We start from the raw sequence: 21,081 nt of genomic DNA, 5'->3' as shown, positions 1-21,081 counted from the left end.
GAACGGAGAAAACAATCATCCCTTGACTCGGTGATTTTAAGTCTATTTCTGTGAACGAGAGAGAGAGAGTGAAAGATGTCCCAACAATGTCGAGCAGAATAATGTCCACCGCGCGTAGTTCCTTCCGGACGTAGGGGCGAGTTCCGGTACTTGTAGAATGTAATCAAAAACTCGTTAACTTCAAGCGCGCCCTTCAACACGACTATAAAGCGATAGAGAGAGACTGGTAAAGAATATACTACACACTTTTACCGTGATAAGCTCCATCACATCTACGCGGACCGTTTCGGACAAGACAGACATGTTGATGTAAATGTTTGACGTAACGATCCTGTCGAGCTATCGCATGTCCATCGTCACTGTGGTCCACCGCCAGGAAATGTGGTGACGATACGCCGGAAATGAAACGTCCTGTTGTTGGTGCGATTAATGGTTGAGATAATGTGATGAAGGGAAACTAAAAACGCAAATTGAATGTGACCCCGGACGAACCAATCTGGGGTAGTTATACTCCAAGCCAAGAGGGAGGAATATGAAACGAGCTTAGTGCAATGTCAAACTTGTCAGCGACGGTTTTCAAGCTACAAGCTCGTTTTCGGATGGGTTTTAGCTTCATCAGAGCGACACAGAACGCTTAACTTCATAAGTCATTTATTTTCGTTTACGTCAATTGTACGAACACATACATTTATCCACTTAGTGTATACTTGGGGTACGCGTACGCAGTATATTCTAGGGCACATATTCCAGTACTCGACGTCCGGCTCTCGCACTTGGACGCTCTATTCTTAAATCAATGCTCTCAATCTACAAACTTCTACCGGTCCCTACGCGTGCTCTAAATTCCTTCCCTTCCAACTTAAATACCGCTGGCCGATTCTGCTACTGCTGCCGGAGTGTTGCAACAGAATGTCAGCACAAACCCCCATTACTGCACACCACCGTCAGGCCTTTTGCGAGGAAGGGTGGTAACGTTCGGTTTTCTATATCACAATATCAAAAACAGCACTACCGGTTGTCAGAAGAAGGATCGCTCTTTACCGTGCCGTAGTGTAAGTACACCAAACCAACGACTGCCGTTGACGCTTCAGTACATTTTGATTGTTATTCTGTTGTACGCCGGTGTAGGGCGGCATCCTCCATGACGAGGATATATCCGCCTACACGTGTTGGGAACTTCCGCACCGAACCATTTTCCTGCAGGTCTCCTACGCACACACATACACACACAGACCCTACAGGCACTATTTACACGCAGCTATTTGACACACTATTTACAAACTCATCAGGAAGCGACTCTGACTTCTGCGGCAGCTTCTCTGCTCCGGCTACTTCGTCTAGCTACTTCCACATGTCACCGCCAGCTAACCACCTGCTGCGGGAGGCAGCCTAATCTCCCACCACCACCACCACCACCACCACAACCATCGAGCGCTCGCTCGCTCCAAGATGAACGGGGTGAAGGACAGGTGCCACACGTCGTTTGGTGAACTAAATTTTATCAAAATGTTCCAAAACCACCGCGCTCCTTCCGGCCTTTGCATATCCTCAAGCGTCGCTCTCACTACGAACAGATGTCTAGGTCGGAGAACAGCTTGGAAAACTCGTTCAGCGCGCTGAAGGTATCGTAGTCGTCCGTGTGTTTGCACTTGGTCGGGATGTTTTGCGGTCGTGGCAGTGACAGCGGAACCGGAAGCATCTCCGGCATCACCGAATGGTGCGTTATCAGTGCGCGCAGCGAGGAAAATTCCTTCGTGAAGCCCTGGAATGGGAGGTTCGAGAGAGATAAAAAACAGAGCAGGTAAGGGATGAGAAGGTGCTTTTTTGGTTATTTCGCGCATAGATGGGTGAGCGTGCAAAGGGGTTTGTGGTGAAGTCTTCACGCGTGGTTTGAGAAAAGCGCTATGTGTGTGAGAGACATATATGTGGAATTTGGATAAACCCCATACAAGGATGTGAAATTTGACACGCTTCGGAAGCGTTTGGGATGATTCTGAGCTTAAATGGGATATTGCTTCGAAAAATGGGAGATAAACCATTGCTTATTTTTGTTTACTTGAAGGTCTTATTTTACACTTGCTCAATTACGAGTGAAACAGATAAATCATTAAAGATCTTAGCCTCGTAAACAAGCTTAAACCGGAGCTTGTGTGACCATTTTGATCAATTTCTGATCAAAACGCACTTTAAAGCTCCTCCAATGTTGAAGTTTAAAATTAATTTCACAAACGCATTTTTTTAAACCACCATTCATCCTGCCATCGCCTACTCCAGCCACTATTTACGCATCACAATGTGCATAATTTTTCCCGCATAAATTATTCCACCTCCACCTCACTAGACCCCATTCGCAATACTCAAGCGAGCAATGTGAAACCATTTAATTACGCTATTAATTTGCTCTACACCCGTGCGAATATAGCTTTCAAATCACTAGGCCCGTTTAAAATTCCCTCCTCAAAGTGCTTAGTTTGTGTGCTCCAAAACCCGACCCCGATAGAGGCTTAACTGGGGGATGATTTATTATACGCGTGGCTGCACAATTCCATCGCAAATTTATGACTATTTATGGGCCCAATCCCTCACCCACGGGCACATGTGGAACATTTTAAAATTGGCGTGTGTTCACATCGTTTCAGTGGGTCGTAAACATGTTTTTGCATGCTCGCTGCTGACTAACCGGTTTCAGCTTTCCGAGCACGTCCGGAAGTTGTCCCTCCCGTTCAATGGGATATGATTAGCGAGCGATGGCCGGTTGTAAATAAGCCGTGGTCGCCGATCCTACTCCCGCATGCCGGGGGATGCATTATTGGTTACAAATTGAATAAAATGTTCCGGCCCCTTTCCGGCGTTCGGGGAAAAATCGCCATCCCAGGCGCAAGGACACGCCATAATCAGCTAATATTGATGCTCGCGAGCGCATATCGTTTTCCGGTTCGTTTAAGCTTACCGGCATGATTAGTTGCACCGTGACGGTGGCGCGCGATCAAATTGTGCCAATCATTGTGTTTAATTGAGTTCGGTGTTACTACTACATTTCTCTCGCTAACAAGCATTTGGTGGAAATGGCTGTAATGGCTATTAAGAGTTGGCTTTTCAATCTCGCCCATCCAACGCCCTCCGTTGTGCTGACCAGTTTCGGAACGCTACCGTGCTTCACATGCAGTCATTCCTCCTAAAAGGTCCTCTGGGAGCTTGTAATTTAAATTCCACTTTCACCTTTGCACATGTGTGTGTGTGTGAGGTGGTGTGAGTAAAACGGCTTCTACAATCTAACATCACTCATGACCAAAATTAAGCTTCCGGCAGCAGCAATCCTGCCGGAAACAGGTGCTCGCCTGCGTAATGATACGAAATTGCCACCTGTACTCTAACACACACAAAATCTCGCTCCCCTTCCAACCTTTCGCAATCATCCAAAACACCAAAATTCCCACAGACACGCGGGGTACGCGCAATAAATTACCTTAATTTTATATCCACGCTCGGTTTTCATAATTAAATAGTGCACCACCTTCGGGCCCGATCCGGGCGGGACGCGCAGTGACAACGCGAAGCAGCCGTGCTTGGTAGTGCTGCGCCGCACCAGGAACGCACCGGGGCTCTGCTGGGTCAGCACCTCGAGCGACAGTTCACGCGGCAGCCCGGCCTGAAACCAGGACGCCCGGTCCAGGTCCTCGCTGTCCTCGCCGTTCAGGCTCACGCTGTTCAGGCTGTCTGCGTGCTTGGGGGGCGTGAGCGTCGGGAAGCGCTTCGGGCTCGAGCTGGCACTGTTTGTCTGTCGGATCAGGTTCCGCTTGAACTCGTACTCCACTCCATCGGCCACCGTTGTCGTCGTCGTCGTGGACGTGGTGATGGAGTTAGCCGTCGCTGCACCGGACGCCGCCGTACCGCCGGCGGGTAGCAAGCGTGTCGAACCGGCGAACGATTGCTTGCACGAGTCGCCGAACTTGCTCGACACGATCTGGTCCAGCGTGTAGATGTCCTCGGACAGGATGTCGTTCAGCTTCTTCTGCGGCGAGGTGGGCGATGATTTATGGCACATCAGCGGCAAACTTTCCTCGGTGCTACGCAGAAACCCGAGAGCGAAGCGTTTGATCTGCAGAGAGAGAGAGACAGAGGCAGAGAGAGAGATGTAACGCACCCGTGGGTATTAGACATTGGGACATACTGAAGTCATTTCAAACTCCAATAGTGGCTGCCGTGCGCGCTATCGCGCTATCCTGGTGAACGGTTTATCGCGCGTGGTGCTCTCGTGCGATTTGCTCTACCTAGCTAGCGCACTGGTGGCGCAGCGGTTGTAACGTAGCCAAAGGGTGTTTTTGGTGGCTGTTTGCGTTCGGTCTGTCAAAACCGTCCGGTCGCATGTGTGTTTTGATTTGGGGTTGCGAAACAATATCAATTACCATCATTTGTCTCCCGATGGAGCTGGTTGTTTGGTGCCCGTCTGTGACCAGATGACTGGGACGATGATTGAGACCAGGACAAATGACCGGGCTGGTTTGAGGATTACGTACTAAGGCTTGGACTTACAAGTACTACTGGTCGTTTCGCTTAAAAGGGGTTAACATGTTTTTACTGTAATTTAATTACACTCTGTACCTGCACATAAGGTTTGAGAATTAAGGATGATAAATTAGGATGTGTTCATCTAAATGGTTTCAATCTTGCATGACCCAAAACGATTAAAAAGTTGGAAAGAGTCATAAAAGAGCTATTTTGTTCGACTTGCATACTTTAAGGCGTTTAAAATCCTATTTTCAATGTAACATAAATTTAACTGGTAAATATACTTCTACCTAAACACAAAATCCCAAAAAACACCGGAAAATCTGTGTCAATCAAAGTTACAGGCTCATTTGGTCTCATTATATCAAACCAATAAATAATGCTTAAATCAAGAGTTACAAATGTAACAACATTAAAAGCCGCATGTTACATCCCCATCAGGCCGACCTTTCCCCAGCTTCTCACCGTTGCCAATTTCGCCCCATTCCAGCCGTCGCAAATCTGACAAAAGCAATCCAAGCTGCAGAAATGAATTTATCTTTCGTTCGCAGGGAACGCACAGGCAGCGATTCAAAAGCACGAACCCCGGGAAGGTCCATCTGTTTTGCTCCAAACCCAGTAGAATCACTTACCAGTGCCGGTTTCTCCATGAACTTGATGCAATTATTCATCTCGCCCGTCGGCGACCCGCTGCTGTCCTCGTCGGATGAAGTGAGCAGCAGTGGATCCGCGGTGTAATTTACATTTTCATCGCATTTGTTATACGCGGCGCGGTGCTGGGGCGTCTGCTGCGCGGGCAGCGCCGCCGGCCGGTCCAGCAGGTCGTAGCTGCACTTGCGAGGATGCTTTCGCTCCATTCTCTCCGCACTGCCGGTGGTGGTGATGGTGGTGGTCTTGTTCGTCGTAGCGTTGTCGTTAAAATATTCCACTTCCTGCATGTCCGAACGGCAACGGTTGTGGCGCTCGTGTATCCCCGAACGTGGGTTTTCACTATTGTTTCACCGGTCGGAGAATGTCTTTTTTGTTTCGTTTCGTCCTAACGTCGTTTGGTTTTCGCTTTCAATTTCACAATTCCGGAGCGAGGTCAGTTGGCTGCGTTCAGCGCAAGCAGATCCAGCGTACCGGGGTTGCCAAGGTTCAAGGATATCCAATCCTAACCGACCGCGAAACAAGTGCTTGGCCGGGGTCTGGAGTGGTCACAATTTAACCGGTCCACCTATCGACTAGTTTCTCCAGCCAAATGTCCATCGTGCCCTTTTCGTTGCTGCTGTTACGCGGTACGTTTTGAGCTCGCCGGGCACACTTTATTCCTGCAGCAGGAGATCCATTTTTACTAGCCCTTTCTATAGCAATACATTTTATTCAAACGTGCCGACCCGGTCCTTCCTGCCCGCCCGGTCTCCGGTCACTCAGGCTCCATGGGCCTTTTGTTCGGGGTTTGCCAGTCTGTTCGGGGTACGATCTTGTTTAAATTTATTTTTCACTCGCTCTCTCTCTCTTTGTCTCTGTCTTTTCCGTTGCAACGGTAACGGAAAAAAGTGGATCTACTGTTTTTCTGTGATTATTTGTGTTTGCGTTCTTTGTTGGTTGTGCCGCTTTCCCGCCTGTCCGCCGAGCGCCGGAGCGCACTCATCGACTGACCGATGCTCGGAAAATCTGTTCGAAGCAGGGTAAACTCTTGCCCTTGCCTGTTCAGCACACGGCTCTATTCACCTTGCTCGATACTCGATTGTGATCCTTCTTTTTTTTTTTTTTGTACGTGTGTTACTGGATAGCTCTGTTTCCCGCTGAATCCTCTGCAGGATACACTCTTTTTATCTCCTATTAATTTATTGCTCTCTATCATGCGAACCGACAACAGGGTCCGGCAGAAAGGAAAGGACCGGCAACCGCAACAACTGCACCGTCCGTGACACACCCGGCCCGGCCGCGCCACTTTTCTTTCGCGTTCCCCGGTAATTTATTCGCTCTCGTGCGCTGGTGGCTTTTTTAAAGATTTATATTTTTTTACCACCCTCTTCGATTTCACCTCTAAGCCAGCTCCATATATTTCTGGGCCTGTGTGGTTTTTATTTTTTGCACAACCACACACACACACATACACACGTGCGCTTCATGAGGTCACAAAATGTGGACGGCAAATCGAGCTGTAAACCAACGCCAATTCACCGATGAAAAATTCCGTGGTGCTCGTGTACTTTGGTTTTTTTGCAGTGGTTTGGCGGTTGTGTTTTTTGCCTTTTTCAAGTGCAGCCGCTTTGTTATCTAGCGTTCGGTTTTGAGTTTCTCCTTAGCTACACTCATGCACCGGACACCGGTGCGATGCTATCATCCGGGATTACAATTTATTTGGAAATCAGTCGGAGATACGTGGATTTATTTTTCGAGCCTCGTATTTCACCCGATCGTGGAGGTGAAACACTCACACCTGGCTGGTTGATTGGATGATATTGAATCACTGGCTACTCGGTGCAGTCTGGAAAGGTACAGAATTGATATGAAAACGTTAAGTGAAGTGCAATGGAAGATTATCAATTTCTATTAATAACAGAAGTGGAAAGGCCTTTTGCGTGGAAAGGTGGATGATAATGAAATAAAACATAAATATGGTTTTATTATTTGAAGAAGCTTTTATACTACACTTTTTCAGTCTCTGTTAAACGAACGAAACTATGAACTACATCTAAAGAAGATTTTTAATCATTTAAACTTTATCGTAATCAATTTTCATTCAACGAATCCAACTATTAAACTCGCATTATCACTATTTAATCTCTCAACAACATGTGCCATTATTACGAACGTAGCGTCAATAAAACACAGCCATTATTACCGCAAAAAAACACCAACAGCAACGTTTCAAAACGGTTCTGCAATTAACGCTGATTAGAAAACTCCACCGTTCGCGCCTGTGTACGAGAGGAGCCAACTATGTTTGCACAGGTGATTCCAAAATCACGCCAGCTAATCGAGCACGGGCTGTAGGAAAGCTCCCCACCTCCTTCCAGTATCTTTACACAGCACCAGCTACTAATGTCTCTCTATTTCGCATAGTTTTTCTGTTCCCAACTTTGCATGCCAACCGGTTTGCTTCGCTCGTCCGCAAACAGTGTCCCCGTTTGCCTGCTGCTGCTTGCAGCGTTGTAATAATTAAAAAGAGCAAACGGGAAAAATGTTTTCATAAATTGATCCTATTTACGGCGCACTCTGAGGCAACAACAAGAAGAAGCAGAAAAAAACGAAGAAGGAAAATGCACACCGTCACAAAGTTTTGTGCATGCACTGCACAAACACACTGAAACTGTTTCGTTTCTTTCTCTTTTTTTTGTGCTTGCAGGTATTATCCTCTTTGCATCGTCGAAATACCGCACCCGCCGTTGGTATGGCGAGGGATAATAAGCACCAGAAAAATGCCACTCGAGGATAGAAAAATCCAACGCTAATTTGTTCTCGCACCACACCTTGCTTCATCGTGGCATGCGCATCGGGGGGAGGGGATCCTTTTCTTGCATGCACACACACACACAAAAAAGGTGCAGCCCCATTCACCCCAACACCGGGTGGGTTCGTCGCTTAATAACCCAACCCGAACTAACGGCTGCAGGGTGTCAGTGAACACCCGGGTGACTGTGCACTAAATGTGCATCCTTTTTCAGGTTCACCTGCTCTAGAATGTGTGCACAAAAACTACCAACGAGCTTAGCATTTCAGCACACCAACCAACGAATTGAGCAACGTCGAGCATGCTCGTTCGACGGAATTAAGCATCGAAATAAGGGGATGACTCCGACTTATATCTTCCCAGCGCCCTGTGCATGTGCAGCGCCAATTTGTGATCCCTTTTCCCATGCTTCGTGCTACCCTTGGGTCGGAAAGTCGAATGTATTCCGTGGCATGGTACGATACCGGATAAGAAACACCTCCGCTCGGCCGTATCCATATCGCGCGCGAGTCAGTATAATGGAATGAATTAAATCTCATTTCTCGCTCGTATTCCCACCGGTGAAGGAGGTTCCGTCGGGGTGCTTTCTGCTCCTTCGTGGGTCCCGTTTAGCTTTCTTTAATTTACCCCCAGACCAGCTTAAGTATCTCATCAGACTCGTCTGCCTCATTCACAACGTCCAAAGCCCGCACAGCACGACTACGAAACCGAAGAACACGAACTTCTTCAAGAAAGCAACTCTCGTCTACCTCCGAGCACTGAATGGCACAAGGACTTCTCCTCTAGAGCACACCAATCACAACTAAAAATTCCAAACCACGCTCTTCCTTCAATGTCCCCTCCTACCACCCCCCCCCCCCCCCAATCAACTGATCCTTTCGGTTTGGATTCATTTGTAAGGATTCTCCGATTCCGTGTGCAACTATTTGCTGCAGTTTTGTTCCGTTTTTTTTTTCTTTCTCCCGGCAGGCAGTTTTCCCAGACCAGACCAGCTTCTGACGGCGAACAAAAAAAAAGCGAAGAAAAGAAAATGATCGTAAAGATGAAAAACAACTTCTACAAAGTCCCTGTCGAAGCAGTCACCCGTTTGAAAGAAGCTCACGAGACAGCAGACGCAGAAAACGGGAAGAAATCGACCACCTGCATCTACTCAGCTCCACCAAGGAGTGGGTTTGCTTGAAACACCCTTCACGGCGGAAAAGTGCAACCAACCACCGGCCATGATACGCTCCCCGGTGCAAACATTATCCTTGCGAAAAGAAAAGAATGAAGCGAAAGAGAAATTTGAAGGAGAACACTCCTCCCCTACTAGAACCACCGTGTGCCAAGGAGATTCTTCAATAGCAGAGATTAAACTCTCGACTACTCTCTCGGTGCCTGGCAAGGATGTAAAATTAATCAAGCGAAATTGACGGAAAACAGCAAGAGGTAAATGAAAAATACAACTCTCCCTCCCACAATCTCCTTTGGCAAGGAGAAACCAGCCAAACCTGTGCATTGCACTGCCGTTCCGGAAATAGCTCGAGAGACAGTGGAAAGCAAAAAATCCGTCCCATTCCTTCAATCTTTCAATGGGGCATGGCGAACAAAAAAGGCAGGAAAAACATTCCGAACGTAAACCAAGCAAATCCTTCAACCACCACTCGGCAGCGCGCAAGCAAGAGCCCGGTGTCAGAGTTAATTACAAGATTTGCAGGACTTCAAACATGTCCACAAGCTGCGAGGATGGGTTGGGGTGAGATAGGATGTGCTTCAAAAGCGAAGGTAAGATCGGTGTTGAGATCGCATTAGGTAGTGTACGCTACCAACGTGTGTATGTGAAAGAGAGAAAACGTGAGGAAGGGTCCCTTATTTCTGCTCCACTTTCTCGTGAAGATCTGCCTCACTTTGAGGTGAAAATACTTTGAAGCATGCTTGTGCACGCGTACTGCGGTCATCATGGGTTTTGGTAGCGTGGCGAGCTGGAGCCGAGTTTTCAAGCAGATCAATTTAATTATGAAATGAGGAGATAAGAGGCATCAGGGCAAGGCAAGATCTTCTTACGCCCAGAGATAGCGGGTGGAGCACGGGATCTATTCGGTAAGCATCCTTGACAAAGGTGGCGCTTTTTCAAGCGTGAAAAGCTACCTCATTTTGAATGGGTTTTAAGCAGCGCTGTAAGCACACAGTTGTAAGATGAGTTGTAAGACAAAGGATGTAAGCATGTTGATGCCTCATTCAGCAAATCATTCTGAGGGAAATTAAGAGGGCACAGTGTTATTATTTTCTTTGGAGGAGACAATTTTGATTACTAAATATGATTAATTATTTTGATTATTTTTTGTTCTCATTTCCTACACAACGTGTTTTAAAGTTTAAAGCAAGATGCTTTAGATACGTATTTTGTATGACAAACACCTTTTAAGACCTAAATGCTCAATAATGTTGTAAAACATTCTTGTTACTACACTTTAAGGTCGATATAATTTACTAAGCTCTTATTCAGTAGCTTCATTTTCAACACGTCACGACACAAGTCTTTAAAATGTTGTAGTCCAATAAACCTGTATTTTACATTTTACCATCAAACTCCCAATTTCCTCTCGTTTAGAGCAACCAAATTGATTTCAAAGCGAACTCATATCATATAATCTCGAAACACACAACCATAAAACGGCACCATTGCCTCACGATAACTCATTCACTCCCACCCATTACAGGCACTGCATTATTTATACGCTTTTGAGACGATCACTTACATTGAAATCGGTTTGGATCATCTGGAGGGCTTTACCATTGCCATAACTTTTCCACACCAAAACCTCTGCTCCTGCCATCCATCTGCTCGCATCGCTTTAAACGCTATCCCGCCATTTTTACACCAGCACATTGCGTCGTGGTACGATTTCCTAGCAATTTGTTTTCATTACCTACGATTGCACTCCGTATCGTTTGCCTCATGACAGCTACAGCAGCTGTAGTACTACACCATGCACAACTTGGACACCCACACACACATGACCACACATGCCATAGCCACACAATCGTAAACATTAGCCAGACACAATAAATCGAATACCGGTTATCACACATTTAGCAAAAACGATAACATTAATGGCTGGGCAATGGCCGCACGGCCACAGACGTTTAACTAGGGTGTGTGCTATCCACACAACCACCGTAGGAGTAGCAACGACGATGGAAACGATTTATACGCTCTTGCTCACCCCGACACACTCACTAAATGGTTTGGAAAAGCCGGAAAAGCTGTGAAGTTACGGCGAAAGAGGTGGTGTGAGAAAACCCGGAAGTGAACAAACCACTGCACACGTGTTTCGGATTGGATAAAGGCGGCTGGACAATTGCGCGATAAGATCTGGCGCTGTATGTGTGTGTGTGTAAGCGTGTTTCATCGGGAAGAGAAGGAGAGACTTGGGTGAGATCATCATTTCATGGATGCTCCTTCGTTAGTTCCACAGCCATAGCGAATGAAGATGAGCCTTTTTTGTAAAAGAGAAATAGACACACACAAAAAACCCCCGGACAACCACAGTCACTTCCAGACACTAAAGTGGCATGGTTTCTTTCTTGGTCATTTTGTTCTTTTCTAGATAGCTGAAGCCTCACATCCTCCAGTGACATGAGCTACATGGACACCATTTTCCAGTAAGTATAAAAAACTGACTTTACAGCTAAGAAGAACTCAAAGCCAAGGGAAAATAGGCTATCACTGCTTTCTTTTAGTCCTTCGAACCGGATCCTAGAGCGACTGCTGGCCGCAGAGAGAACAAGACGACGGTGGTAGTAAAACACAGCCATACTAACGCTCACACACACACACACACAGCCACGCGCGTCGTCGACCTCAGGCACTACCCATGGGAGATGAACAATGAAGACATGCGAGAACCTTGGCCAAAGCATGAACCCCCGTTGCACGATAACGAGAGGGACAAAACCTCTAAAAGAAATCTTCCCCGTCGTTTGTTGTTCTCGGCGTGTTCTATGCACTCTTTCCCCGTTAGTAGCCAGGCGCCCAGGCACAGTCAAAAGTCATGCCAGTAGTGACCGTTTCGGACCGGTCAGACGAAAGAATTTACGATGACGACAATGAAACGGAACGGAACCATAACCGAGCAAGCACACACATGCTTATGGGAAGGATAAAAATAGCCGTGTACGGGAGGCTTCCCCCTTTCCATCTATTCTTGCTTTTCTACCCCGTATTCCGACGTTGGCATTTTGCTCATATCCGACCACTTCCTCCGTTCACCAGTGGGGGAAAAAAACGCTCCCGTTAGCACTCCATCTCCCGTCCGAAGCTAGAGCCATTTGTTATCAGGACAGGGCGGACAAAATTGAAAATATATGGCCCATTAGGACAAGTGTTCCCCGGGAGTTCCTCCACTCCATGGCGGCTTCCTGTTTGGCCTTTCCACGCGGGATCAAGTTCTTAACCGGTAGGAAAGTATCACATACACATACGGTGTGGAAGAAGAAAAAACGCCTGGGTGCTTAGTCAAAACCACAGGCAACACACACACACACAACGCACATATTCAGCCCATCGTGTTTCTTTCACTAGCGACACTCGCTTCTTTTTTTTTGGCTGCAACCATTTGCCGAAGAGGAGGACCCTTTCGAGAGGAATTTTCACACTACCATCCCATTCATCGACTGTTCTCTGTGAAGCAATTCGTAACGACGTCATTCGAGATTCGGACATTCTCGGCTCTCTTTTTTGGGGTGTGAGTTAGAAGTGTCCCTATATCCTTATTCCCACCGCTCCCACTAGCAGAGATAATTGAGTCATTTAATTACTCGATGGATGGAAACAGACCTAGCTGCTGAGAAGGATAGTAGTCTGCTGATTTGGCTGTCTTCGGTTGTTGCGAATATTGACTTACTCCCAGCAACCAGACACACAATTGCGAAACGGTCAAAGAAAAACTGGCCCTCTTTTTGGTCCCGCCTGCCAGCAGCAGATCCGAACGACCCGTGCTCAGCCCATTGCTACGCGAGGTTTTCCACAAAACCCACTGCACTATCAATTTGCTAAATGGAGTGGCTGATGTTTTCGTATGTGCAGCGCGCAAGCAATAGCTTCAATTTCACCTAACCATCCCTTCACCATATCGAGGAATGGTTGCGAGCATAAAAGCGGCTAAATGATGCTGGAAAGAGATTTCCCCTAGATTGACCGTCCACTAGGGCCAAACGATTGAAGCGTTCCATGGTCGCGAGACTAGCCCACGAGCTGGTGAACATAAGAGTTAACGACGTAACTACAACTGGGACCGAAATTGGAAACAAAATATACTAAACTTCATGCACGATTAGAAGCAGAGACCGGTAGGAGAGAAAAGCAACCATTCGTCGTACAATAGGAAAAATCTCATCTATTGCAGCCAATTTCGTGTCGTGTTTGCTGCTCGTAACGATAAACGATCGGAAAGTACTCCTACTCCAACCCAACACACACTACCCAACACATGCCTTTCTGGTAAAAGTGAACACGCAAAAACAATCAGCATTTTGGTTGGTTCCGCTCCACTCATGTTTCATGCGACGATAAGCACTTGTGATGGTTTGGTAACTCTTTCCGGGGAGGAAAAAAAACAACAAAACCCACCCCGCCAACCGGAAGCATGGAGAAAGCATGGTGTAAAAATCGTTTAAAATGAATTTTTCATTGTATTTTTGATAAGCATGTGAAAATCAATGTGCCGTGCTGGTGCGCTTCTCTTGCAAGTCTGCTTTACTGTGTGGAAAATCTAAACCCTTTCCACGGAAATCTCGTTGCCGCATATCTACTTCCTTTCATCGCGCGTGCAGGAAGCATGATTATGGATGCATGGTTGCTCCGGTTTGCTCCGTTTTTGTACACATCAAAATATTCCAGCGAACATCCCACAGCAACACGCAACAGTTATGCAACACAACAGAGTAGCATTGTGTAGCGCTTTTTATTAAATTTGATTTGCAAAACCAACCAGATCAAACGTGACGAGCTGGTAGCAAACCAGCATCAAATCACTACCGGCAAGGCTTGGAGGTGCATTTCCAGCAGCAGCTGCCACTTTGATCAGCTACAATACAATATGAGCTAGCGATGGAAAAACAATCGTGGGTCTCGGAAAGGCTCAAAATTCCCTAGAAACATACTATAAATGTTGTTCCAGTTGGATTGATGGTACTTGAAAAAGACGTACATCGAACAGCATATGTTTGTGTTAACAATAACATTTGAATTGAACAGTAGCTGTTAATACAAGAGAAGCGTTTTAATCAAGTAGAGGAGCATCGTATTTATGAAATGCAATGGAATACTACAACACCGATTTTCCAGGAATTGAACTCTGCGAGCATGTTTTGTAATGCATCAATGTACTAACCGATAGCTCTGAGGTAAACTAGGCAAGATGCAGGAGTAAACTAAAGCATCAGATCAATATCTCTCTCTTGCCATTACACCACATCTTCCTTGACGCTAACAAACCGTAACTGCGTCTGGAGCCTTCCCAACAAGCCATTTTCTTCCCGACCGTAACAATGATTGATAATGCATCGGTCAAACTTACCACTTCAGCCAATCAATATACTGGCAGCGTAACGCCCCGAAACTCTTCTCCGTTGTTATATTTTTGGGAGCGAAAAAAACTTCCTTGGGCAATTCCGGGACTTTCTCGTCAGTCGACGTCATCCTCGTCCAGGATATCCGACCGCTTCAATTTCTCCCTCTCTTTCTTCTTCTCAATCTCATCATTGCATCCCGCTTGGGCGCTATCCAATATCCTGTGCTCAAAGTTATTTTGTTATTCTTACCCGTGCTGCAGCCACCAGCCCGCTCTAGTTTAGCTGGTGGAGCTAATCGTTGTACCAGTGTGGGTAGTGAATGGTACGCAAGAAACTGGTTAGTCAGAGTATTTCATCACCATCAACATGACAGGACGGGCCATCACCGGGAGCGACAATACGGTTCTGGGCGGAAAGCATAACAAAGTGACTGGTCTGCTGGCTAGTCACCATAATATATTAACGAAGATGAAACTGTAAACAAACTTACTTCCCTGTCGAAATGTATGACGCAAAAGATAGAAATAGCCACAGCATTTGCAGCTTCCAACTGTCCTTAAAAATCACTCAAACGTTTCCCAATCCATCCATTGGAAGGTAGCGTACAAGTTATTCTACGTTTGGAGTTTGTTTTTACTTTCGAAACGGAACAACAAAGACGAGCAAAACGAATAAAAGTATCAAATGTTTAGTGTAACTTCCCGTTGGGAGATATCTTCAAAAGATACTAACCAAATACCCGAAGCTACACTAACCCATGTCTAAATATCGATTGACTGCCCTGCATAGCTCTCGCCGTACTGCTGTCACTCAGACGACAAAGAAGGCCGGAGCTGATTGAATCAGGAAAGGATCACCCGTGTCCGATGTGCAGCGGAAGCGACCAGCACCAAGCACAGTAAAGAACCAGAAAAATGGTTCTTTTGTTGGGACGAAAATGGTACCATCTCCAAGACAAACTTCTCCAAACCCCAAGAACAGTTCTTGCGCTTTGGACAGCTCCTCTGGCGAGAAGTTGGGCCACTGACGACAACAACCAAAATAAGGGTAAACCACGACGACCACGGCATCTCATAAACCACAATTCGATAGCTGATAGACGTTTGACATTAATTCATTTATCACCGGGTACACACCACGCCCGCCGACTTGCCGGAGGAACTTGCTTCTCCTCCTACGAGAAGGGTTCGTCTCTCGCCAGACGGAGGACGACAGCTGGGCCGAGGACCACTTTGGCATCGTTTAACATTAACCATTCTTGGCATCATGTTGCATAGATTGATTTCCGATGTCTGACCGCGTTCAAAGCTTCCATTTCCGGCCAACACCGCGTGTGACCGAGACTGGGGCTCGGGTCGGATTCCATTTTGTTTGCAATAAAATTGATTAAATTGAAATCAAATGCAGCAGCAGTGCGGCATCGGAGGTGGTAGGGAGTGCTGAGGTTGGCATTTTATGAATCACCACCATTCGTCCCACGCGCTCAGCCTTCTTGGGTGCGAACAACCTCCGCAGCAATCGGGGCAGGCGTTTATGCTTTGCCAAACAACAAATCGTGCCAAACACAAACAGGATACCGACGGATTGGACTGAGTTGCCGGGGGATCGCAATCGTGCTATAATGCTGAATATTTTACGACGCATCAATAAGGGATGTTTACGATTTTTGTTGTTTCTGTAACTCGTCAATATTAGTTTCTAGTATCCTATGTTTTGGCCGCAATTTTTCTTAGCGGTGTAACTCACTAAAAAAGGTTGAGGAATAATGTCCGATAAAATCCTTCTCATATCAAAATAAGAAATATTAACATTCCATTTAAATCGTTTTACAAGTAATCCAACAAAATTGAAGTTTAAACACTTTCCAGAAACAACTTATTCACCTCTAGTTCATCATGTGACAATGTTAATGTTTTACATAGCTCTGCAACATACTCCGAACCGATTATTGCACTATGCGTCATCTTAGTTTCAACAAAAGGTTAGGTGTCGTTGACAAACCACTTGTACTGCACCATTCTACCCAAGAACCTTGTAAACTTTCTACTGCTACAAGCTATACTTGGAGCCCTCTAGCAACAAAAAGCGCTCTCTCTGGTTTTCAATTCCAGGTATCAAGCATTTTCACATGCTTTTTCTGGCACACAGAGGCACATTGTTACCGCGTTGCCAACCGCAACAAGCATTTTCCATTGCTTACTAATCTATTACTTCGTGGCTTTGTAAAAACCCCCACACTGCAACAACAACAACGCTACAGATGCAGATGGAGCCATCTACTCCAACACCATCCCGATCTCCGTTGCAGTAATCGAAACGTTCATGTTCCTAACTTATTTGCGGTTTATTTTACTCCCCCTTAAAACGGATACACACAGGGAAAAAAACACATCCCTGAGCTTGTTTTGCACTTCTGTTGCCTGGTTTCTTCTTTTGTAGATCATCTGTTCAGGTATGAAACTCAACCGAGCTTCCAACACCTGCGCTTTGTAACCACGGAAATGGAGACATGAAGCTAAACCGCAAAGCTTTAGACACTTTTCAAAAACAGAGTCAACCAACCGAGCAGCAGAAGCTATGCTGAACGATGCACGTAAAAAGTCACAGATTGGCTTTTTGCTGGTAAGAATTTGCAATGCTTCTGCAGTAGAAATATTACTGTTTTTTTTCTTTCTTTCCAAAAATAACTTACTGCTGGCAAGCCTTCGCAATTGTTTACCGTACACTATGGAGATGAACAACGACGGGGAAAAAATAACCTTAAAAAATAATTCTCACCCAAAACCGTACCATCGGATCCGCATCATATCGTGAGTGCTCATTTTAATATTTTCCCTTTTTTTGGGGTATTTTTTATTCCAACTGCTCTAGGACCTAGGCAAGTTGTTGGCAGAAAACTAGGGCGAAACAAAACACAAAACCTGCACGGAACCGAATGCTTTCCCTCTATGCTATCTATGGCTTCCGTAGGGTTTTTATGCCGAAAAACTGTACAGATATTACACAAAACCCGCGACCATCGTTCATAAAGTGAAACGGATGGTCCTTAATTTTGAGAATGGAGTGAAAAAGTCATCCCATTGCTGTGCTCTGTTTTCATCGCCTGCACAGACCTATCATGCCAAAGCTAGCAGGCAGACAATGTGTATCGAGAGCCATCAACCCTCCCCCGTTTCTGCGCCGGTGGTGGTGTAAATACTTTTCTCATGAAACACAATCTCTCACGTGCACACACTTGTCGGCGGGTGCTTGCAGTGTTTCCCACACTCGAACAACAAGTCTTATTGTTTTCCCCACCATGCTTTCGTTGCTACTGATGGGAAAACCATTCGCGGCACCGCATACACACACACACACACAACAAGGAGAATGTAAACGAAACTTTCGCGTCATATGAAAAAGGATGGATTTCCACTTCCACCGCTTATTGTTTATGGGGTTTATGGCTTTCTTCTTGACGTGTATGAAAAGCCCGCACAGGCCGGCCTGGTGGCCTACAAATGACCTGAAGCTATCGGCACCGAATGCAGAACAGCATAAAGTGGAATGAATCGGGCTAGGGGATTTTATTATAACATCAGAAAGAACGTTCACTGCGGAATTGTAGTGAAAACTCATAAAAATTCTTTGCTCAAAGCTATCCTAAATCATGTTTGCTAGTTTTGCTTCAACGTTGACGTAGTCGTGTAAAAATCAAGCAACAGAGCAGTAAAAATTTAGTGATGCTTTACGGATTGCATAATTTTAGGCGTTTTGAAGTCACGATCCTCCATAATAGCTACAATTGCTACGTTCTTAAAATATTTTAACGTTGCAAAATACATTGAGATGCTTTGAATGAGGTGTAATACAAGGGTTCAAAATGTATGATATAAAAATACTTCCAACTGTATTTTATCCACAGCTTCTCACACTATCCATGAGCCCAGCAAGTGGCGGGGACGTTTAAAATGAAAAACGATACTTTTACAACCAACACCACACCACCATCGCCTGCGGCATCGCCTACTACCAGTCACTGCAGTCCTAAAACAGGCTGCAATCACGATGCAGATACGACAGGGATGCAAATGCATCGTGCCTCCCCTTTTTGTCCGGACGGGGTAGTGCCGGATGGTCCAAACTTTCCTTTTTTGCTGGCCCCATGTTTATTTTTAGCACTCTATTCACCGGACCGAAACTCAATCCAATCGTAGGACAACGCTTTTGCACAATCGCTGCAGGCAGGTCCTTCGGGTGGCTCTGTTTTGTTCGCACTCGGTTGCGGTCTGGAAAGGTGACTGCGTTTGCCGCGCGAAAAAGCTATATTCATTACGAAAGCTTTCGCGGCTTTGGAAAGCCAAACATGCACAAAGGTGAACCCCACCACAGTGCAGCAACAGAAATGTGAAACTTTAAACACACAATACCTCGACACGGTGCACCCTCCTACGATGCAACAGAGGAACGATTGTTGTGTTTCCGTGGGGCGCTATGGAACACAATCCTGCTTCACTTGAACGGTTGACTATTAAAAAAAGGCAGGAAGTAATAATCGCAGCGTGCGGATATTCATTTTTCCACCCTTTTTTCCTTTGCGAGCTTTTATCTCGCAACAAATCTCGTATTACAATCACCGAGCTGTACGCGCACGAGGACTGTTTTGCAATATGGCACGTAGGATATCGAAGCCCTTTTTTGCGCCAATTGTTTGTTGCGTTATCGACTTTCTTTCTGTTTACTGCTGCAGTCTTGCTCGAACGCGAATTCTTTAACCTTGTTTTATGGTTTCTCATTTGAATAGAAATTGTTTACTACTTCTTTTAGGGGCGATAGCTCACGAGCCAAACGTGCACGGCTTCTTTCGTTGTGCGCTGCAGTTTCATTCCACCACAAACATTGCATCGCATTTGATGGCGGAATATGGGAAAAGTTCGTTTGATGGCAAGATGAACGAAGCAACTTTTTGCGCCCTCCTTCTTCCCTGCACGTGAGCAACTTGTTGGGGAAGAAAATTGGGCTTTGCTCACTTATGGGAAACCGCACGCAGCCACACACCCACAACCGTACACCGGACGGACGTCAAACTTGGAGAGTTTCGAGCAAATCAAATGTATTATTGAGGAGCGATATCTTGCTCTATGTCTACCGAAACCACCAGTCACTTCGAATCACCGAACAAACACGACAATCGATACCAACACACACACTGTGCCGTGACGGAATGCGAAATAAGAATCCCCTAGCCCACCCAGATGAAGAAAAAACCGGCCAGAAATGCTATGCACCCCACCAACAGAACACCAAAGTAGTGCCAAACTTTGTCTTCTATCTGGGAAACTGGGTAGAACGAACGACCGTTTCGCTATAAATGAACTTATGGACAAAGTTTCGAGTACACATCCGGGGAATCGGTCCTGCCCTGGAAGAATTAGAAAAGGGAAAATCACAAACATTCGGAAACTTAGTCATACGGCATGACACGGTGGACGAAGCAAATGAGCCGTACCTGAATCTCTTACTTGCAGATGAATCGGAAAGGACTCGATATCATTTGCGTAGAGTCTAGTAACGAACGGTTGGGGGTCTTTTTTGTGGCAAAGATCTATTTGCATCACAATTAGCGATCGATGTAAACTAAAAGAAACGATATGGTTTGCGCTTTTCAAACATTGCGAAGGTAATTTGATTTTTTGGAGTTTTCCTTTCATGTTGCTTTGATATGCACATTGGGGACATTAGGGCAATTAAAAATGCAAAGGAAATCTGCTGAATAATCTACTTATATATACGCTAATATGACTCGTTTTACAATGTTGGCCGTAATTTCATTAAAAAATTAATATTTTTGATTGTTGTATTTGCGATTATAAAATATTCCTACCTTTAATCTTGTACACATTGTTCTATGCCATGTTTCTACATCGTACACACATTGTTTCTAATCCTCGCCTGCAGCATAGCAGATTTCTCCCAGTTTTCCCCGAAACTTTGTTGCAAAAACTATTACTCCCAAATTCTGCGCGAAAACTAAAGCTCGCCAGTATCCACATGCCAGGCACGTACAGGATTGATGCACTTACGCTTAACATCATTATGCTTCCCACGCGTTTCATTTACATGCATGCATCATGCCCGGTTGCAGCAGACGGCTTAATTTTCTCCATCTCCTTTTCTCTTCCGCAGCGCTGCTGCAACCCGCGAATGGAAATCCGAGCACTTGATGCATCCTAGTCCGGATAATAACAGAGAACACTGCAAGTAATTATAATGCTCTGTATAGAAAAACAAGTAACCAAAACCCCGTGCCCCACTCACACACACACTGACACCATCCGAAACTCCACGGAATAGAGATTTAATCCTGTGGAAATTTTCTCCCATCGCCTGGCAACAACATGCTACTCCTCTTCCATCATTATATCGTGCAAAATCTCGTTTTTCGCAAAACAAAAAACGTACGCTAACAACAACCCGGGTGATCCCGGTTTAAGTTAAGCCCCTCCGTAATCAATGACAGGATAAAATTTCACCAAACTTTTAAAGTAATTAGAAAGCCATCCGTTGCACGGATGCCGCCTGTGGGTGGGCTCATC

At 45.7% G+C, this 21,081-nt stretch overlaps 1 protein-coding gene across 1 annotated transcript in view; it reads right to left on the bottom strand.

Annotated features, from left to right (window-relative positions):
* Positions 1–634: 634 nt before the first annotated feature.
* Positions 635–21,081, bottom strand: part of LOC121597016 — a 49,870-nt gene continuing 29,423 nt past the window's right edge. Inside the window, exons 3-5 of the mRNA XM_041922475.1 lie at positions 5,142–6,985; positions 3,467–4,099; positions 635–1,762 (exon numbers count right to left, since the gene is read on the bottom strand). Of these exons, the coding sequence (XP_041778409.1) occupies positions 1,565–1,762; positions 3,467–4,099; positions 5,142–5,447 (1,137 nt within the window). The 5' untranslated portion in view covers positions 5,448–6,985 and the 3' untranslated portion in view covers positions 635–1,564. The remainder of the gene's footprint in view (positions 1,763–3,466; positions 4,100–5,141; positions 6,986–21,081) is intronic.

The sequence above is a fragment of the Anopheles merus genome, chromosome 3R, assembly GCF_017562075.2.
Source record: "Anopheles merus strain MAF chromosome 3R, AmerM5.1, whole genome shotgun sequence".
NCBI lineage: Eukaryota > Metazoa > Arthropoda > Insecta > Diptera > Culicidae > Anopheles > Anopheles merus.
This window is presented reverse-complemented; position numbering and strand designations above follow the sequence as displayed.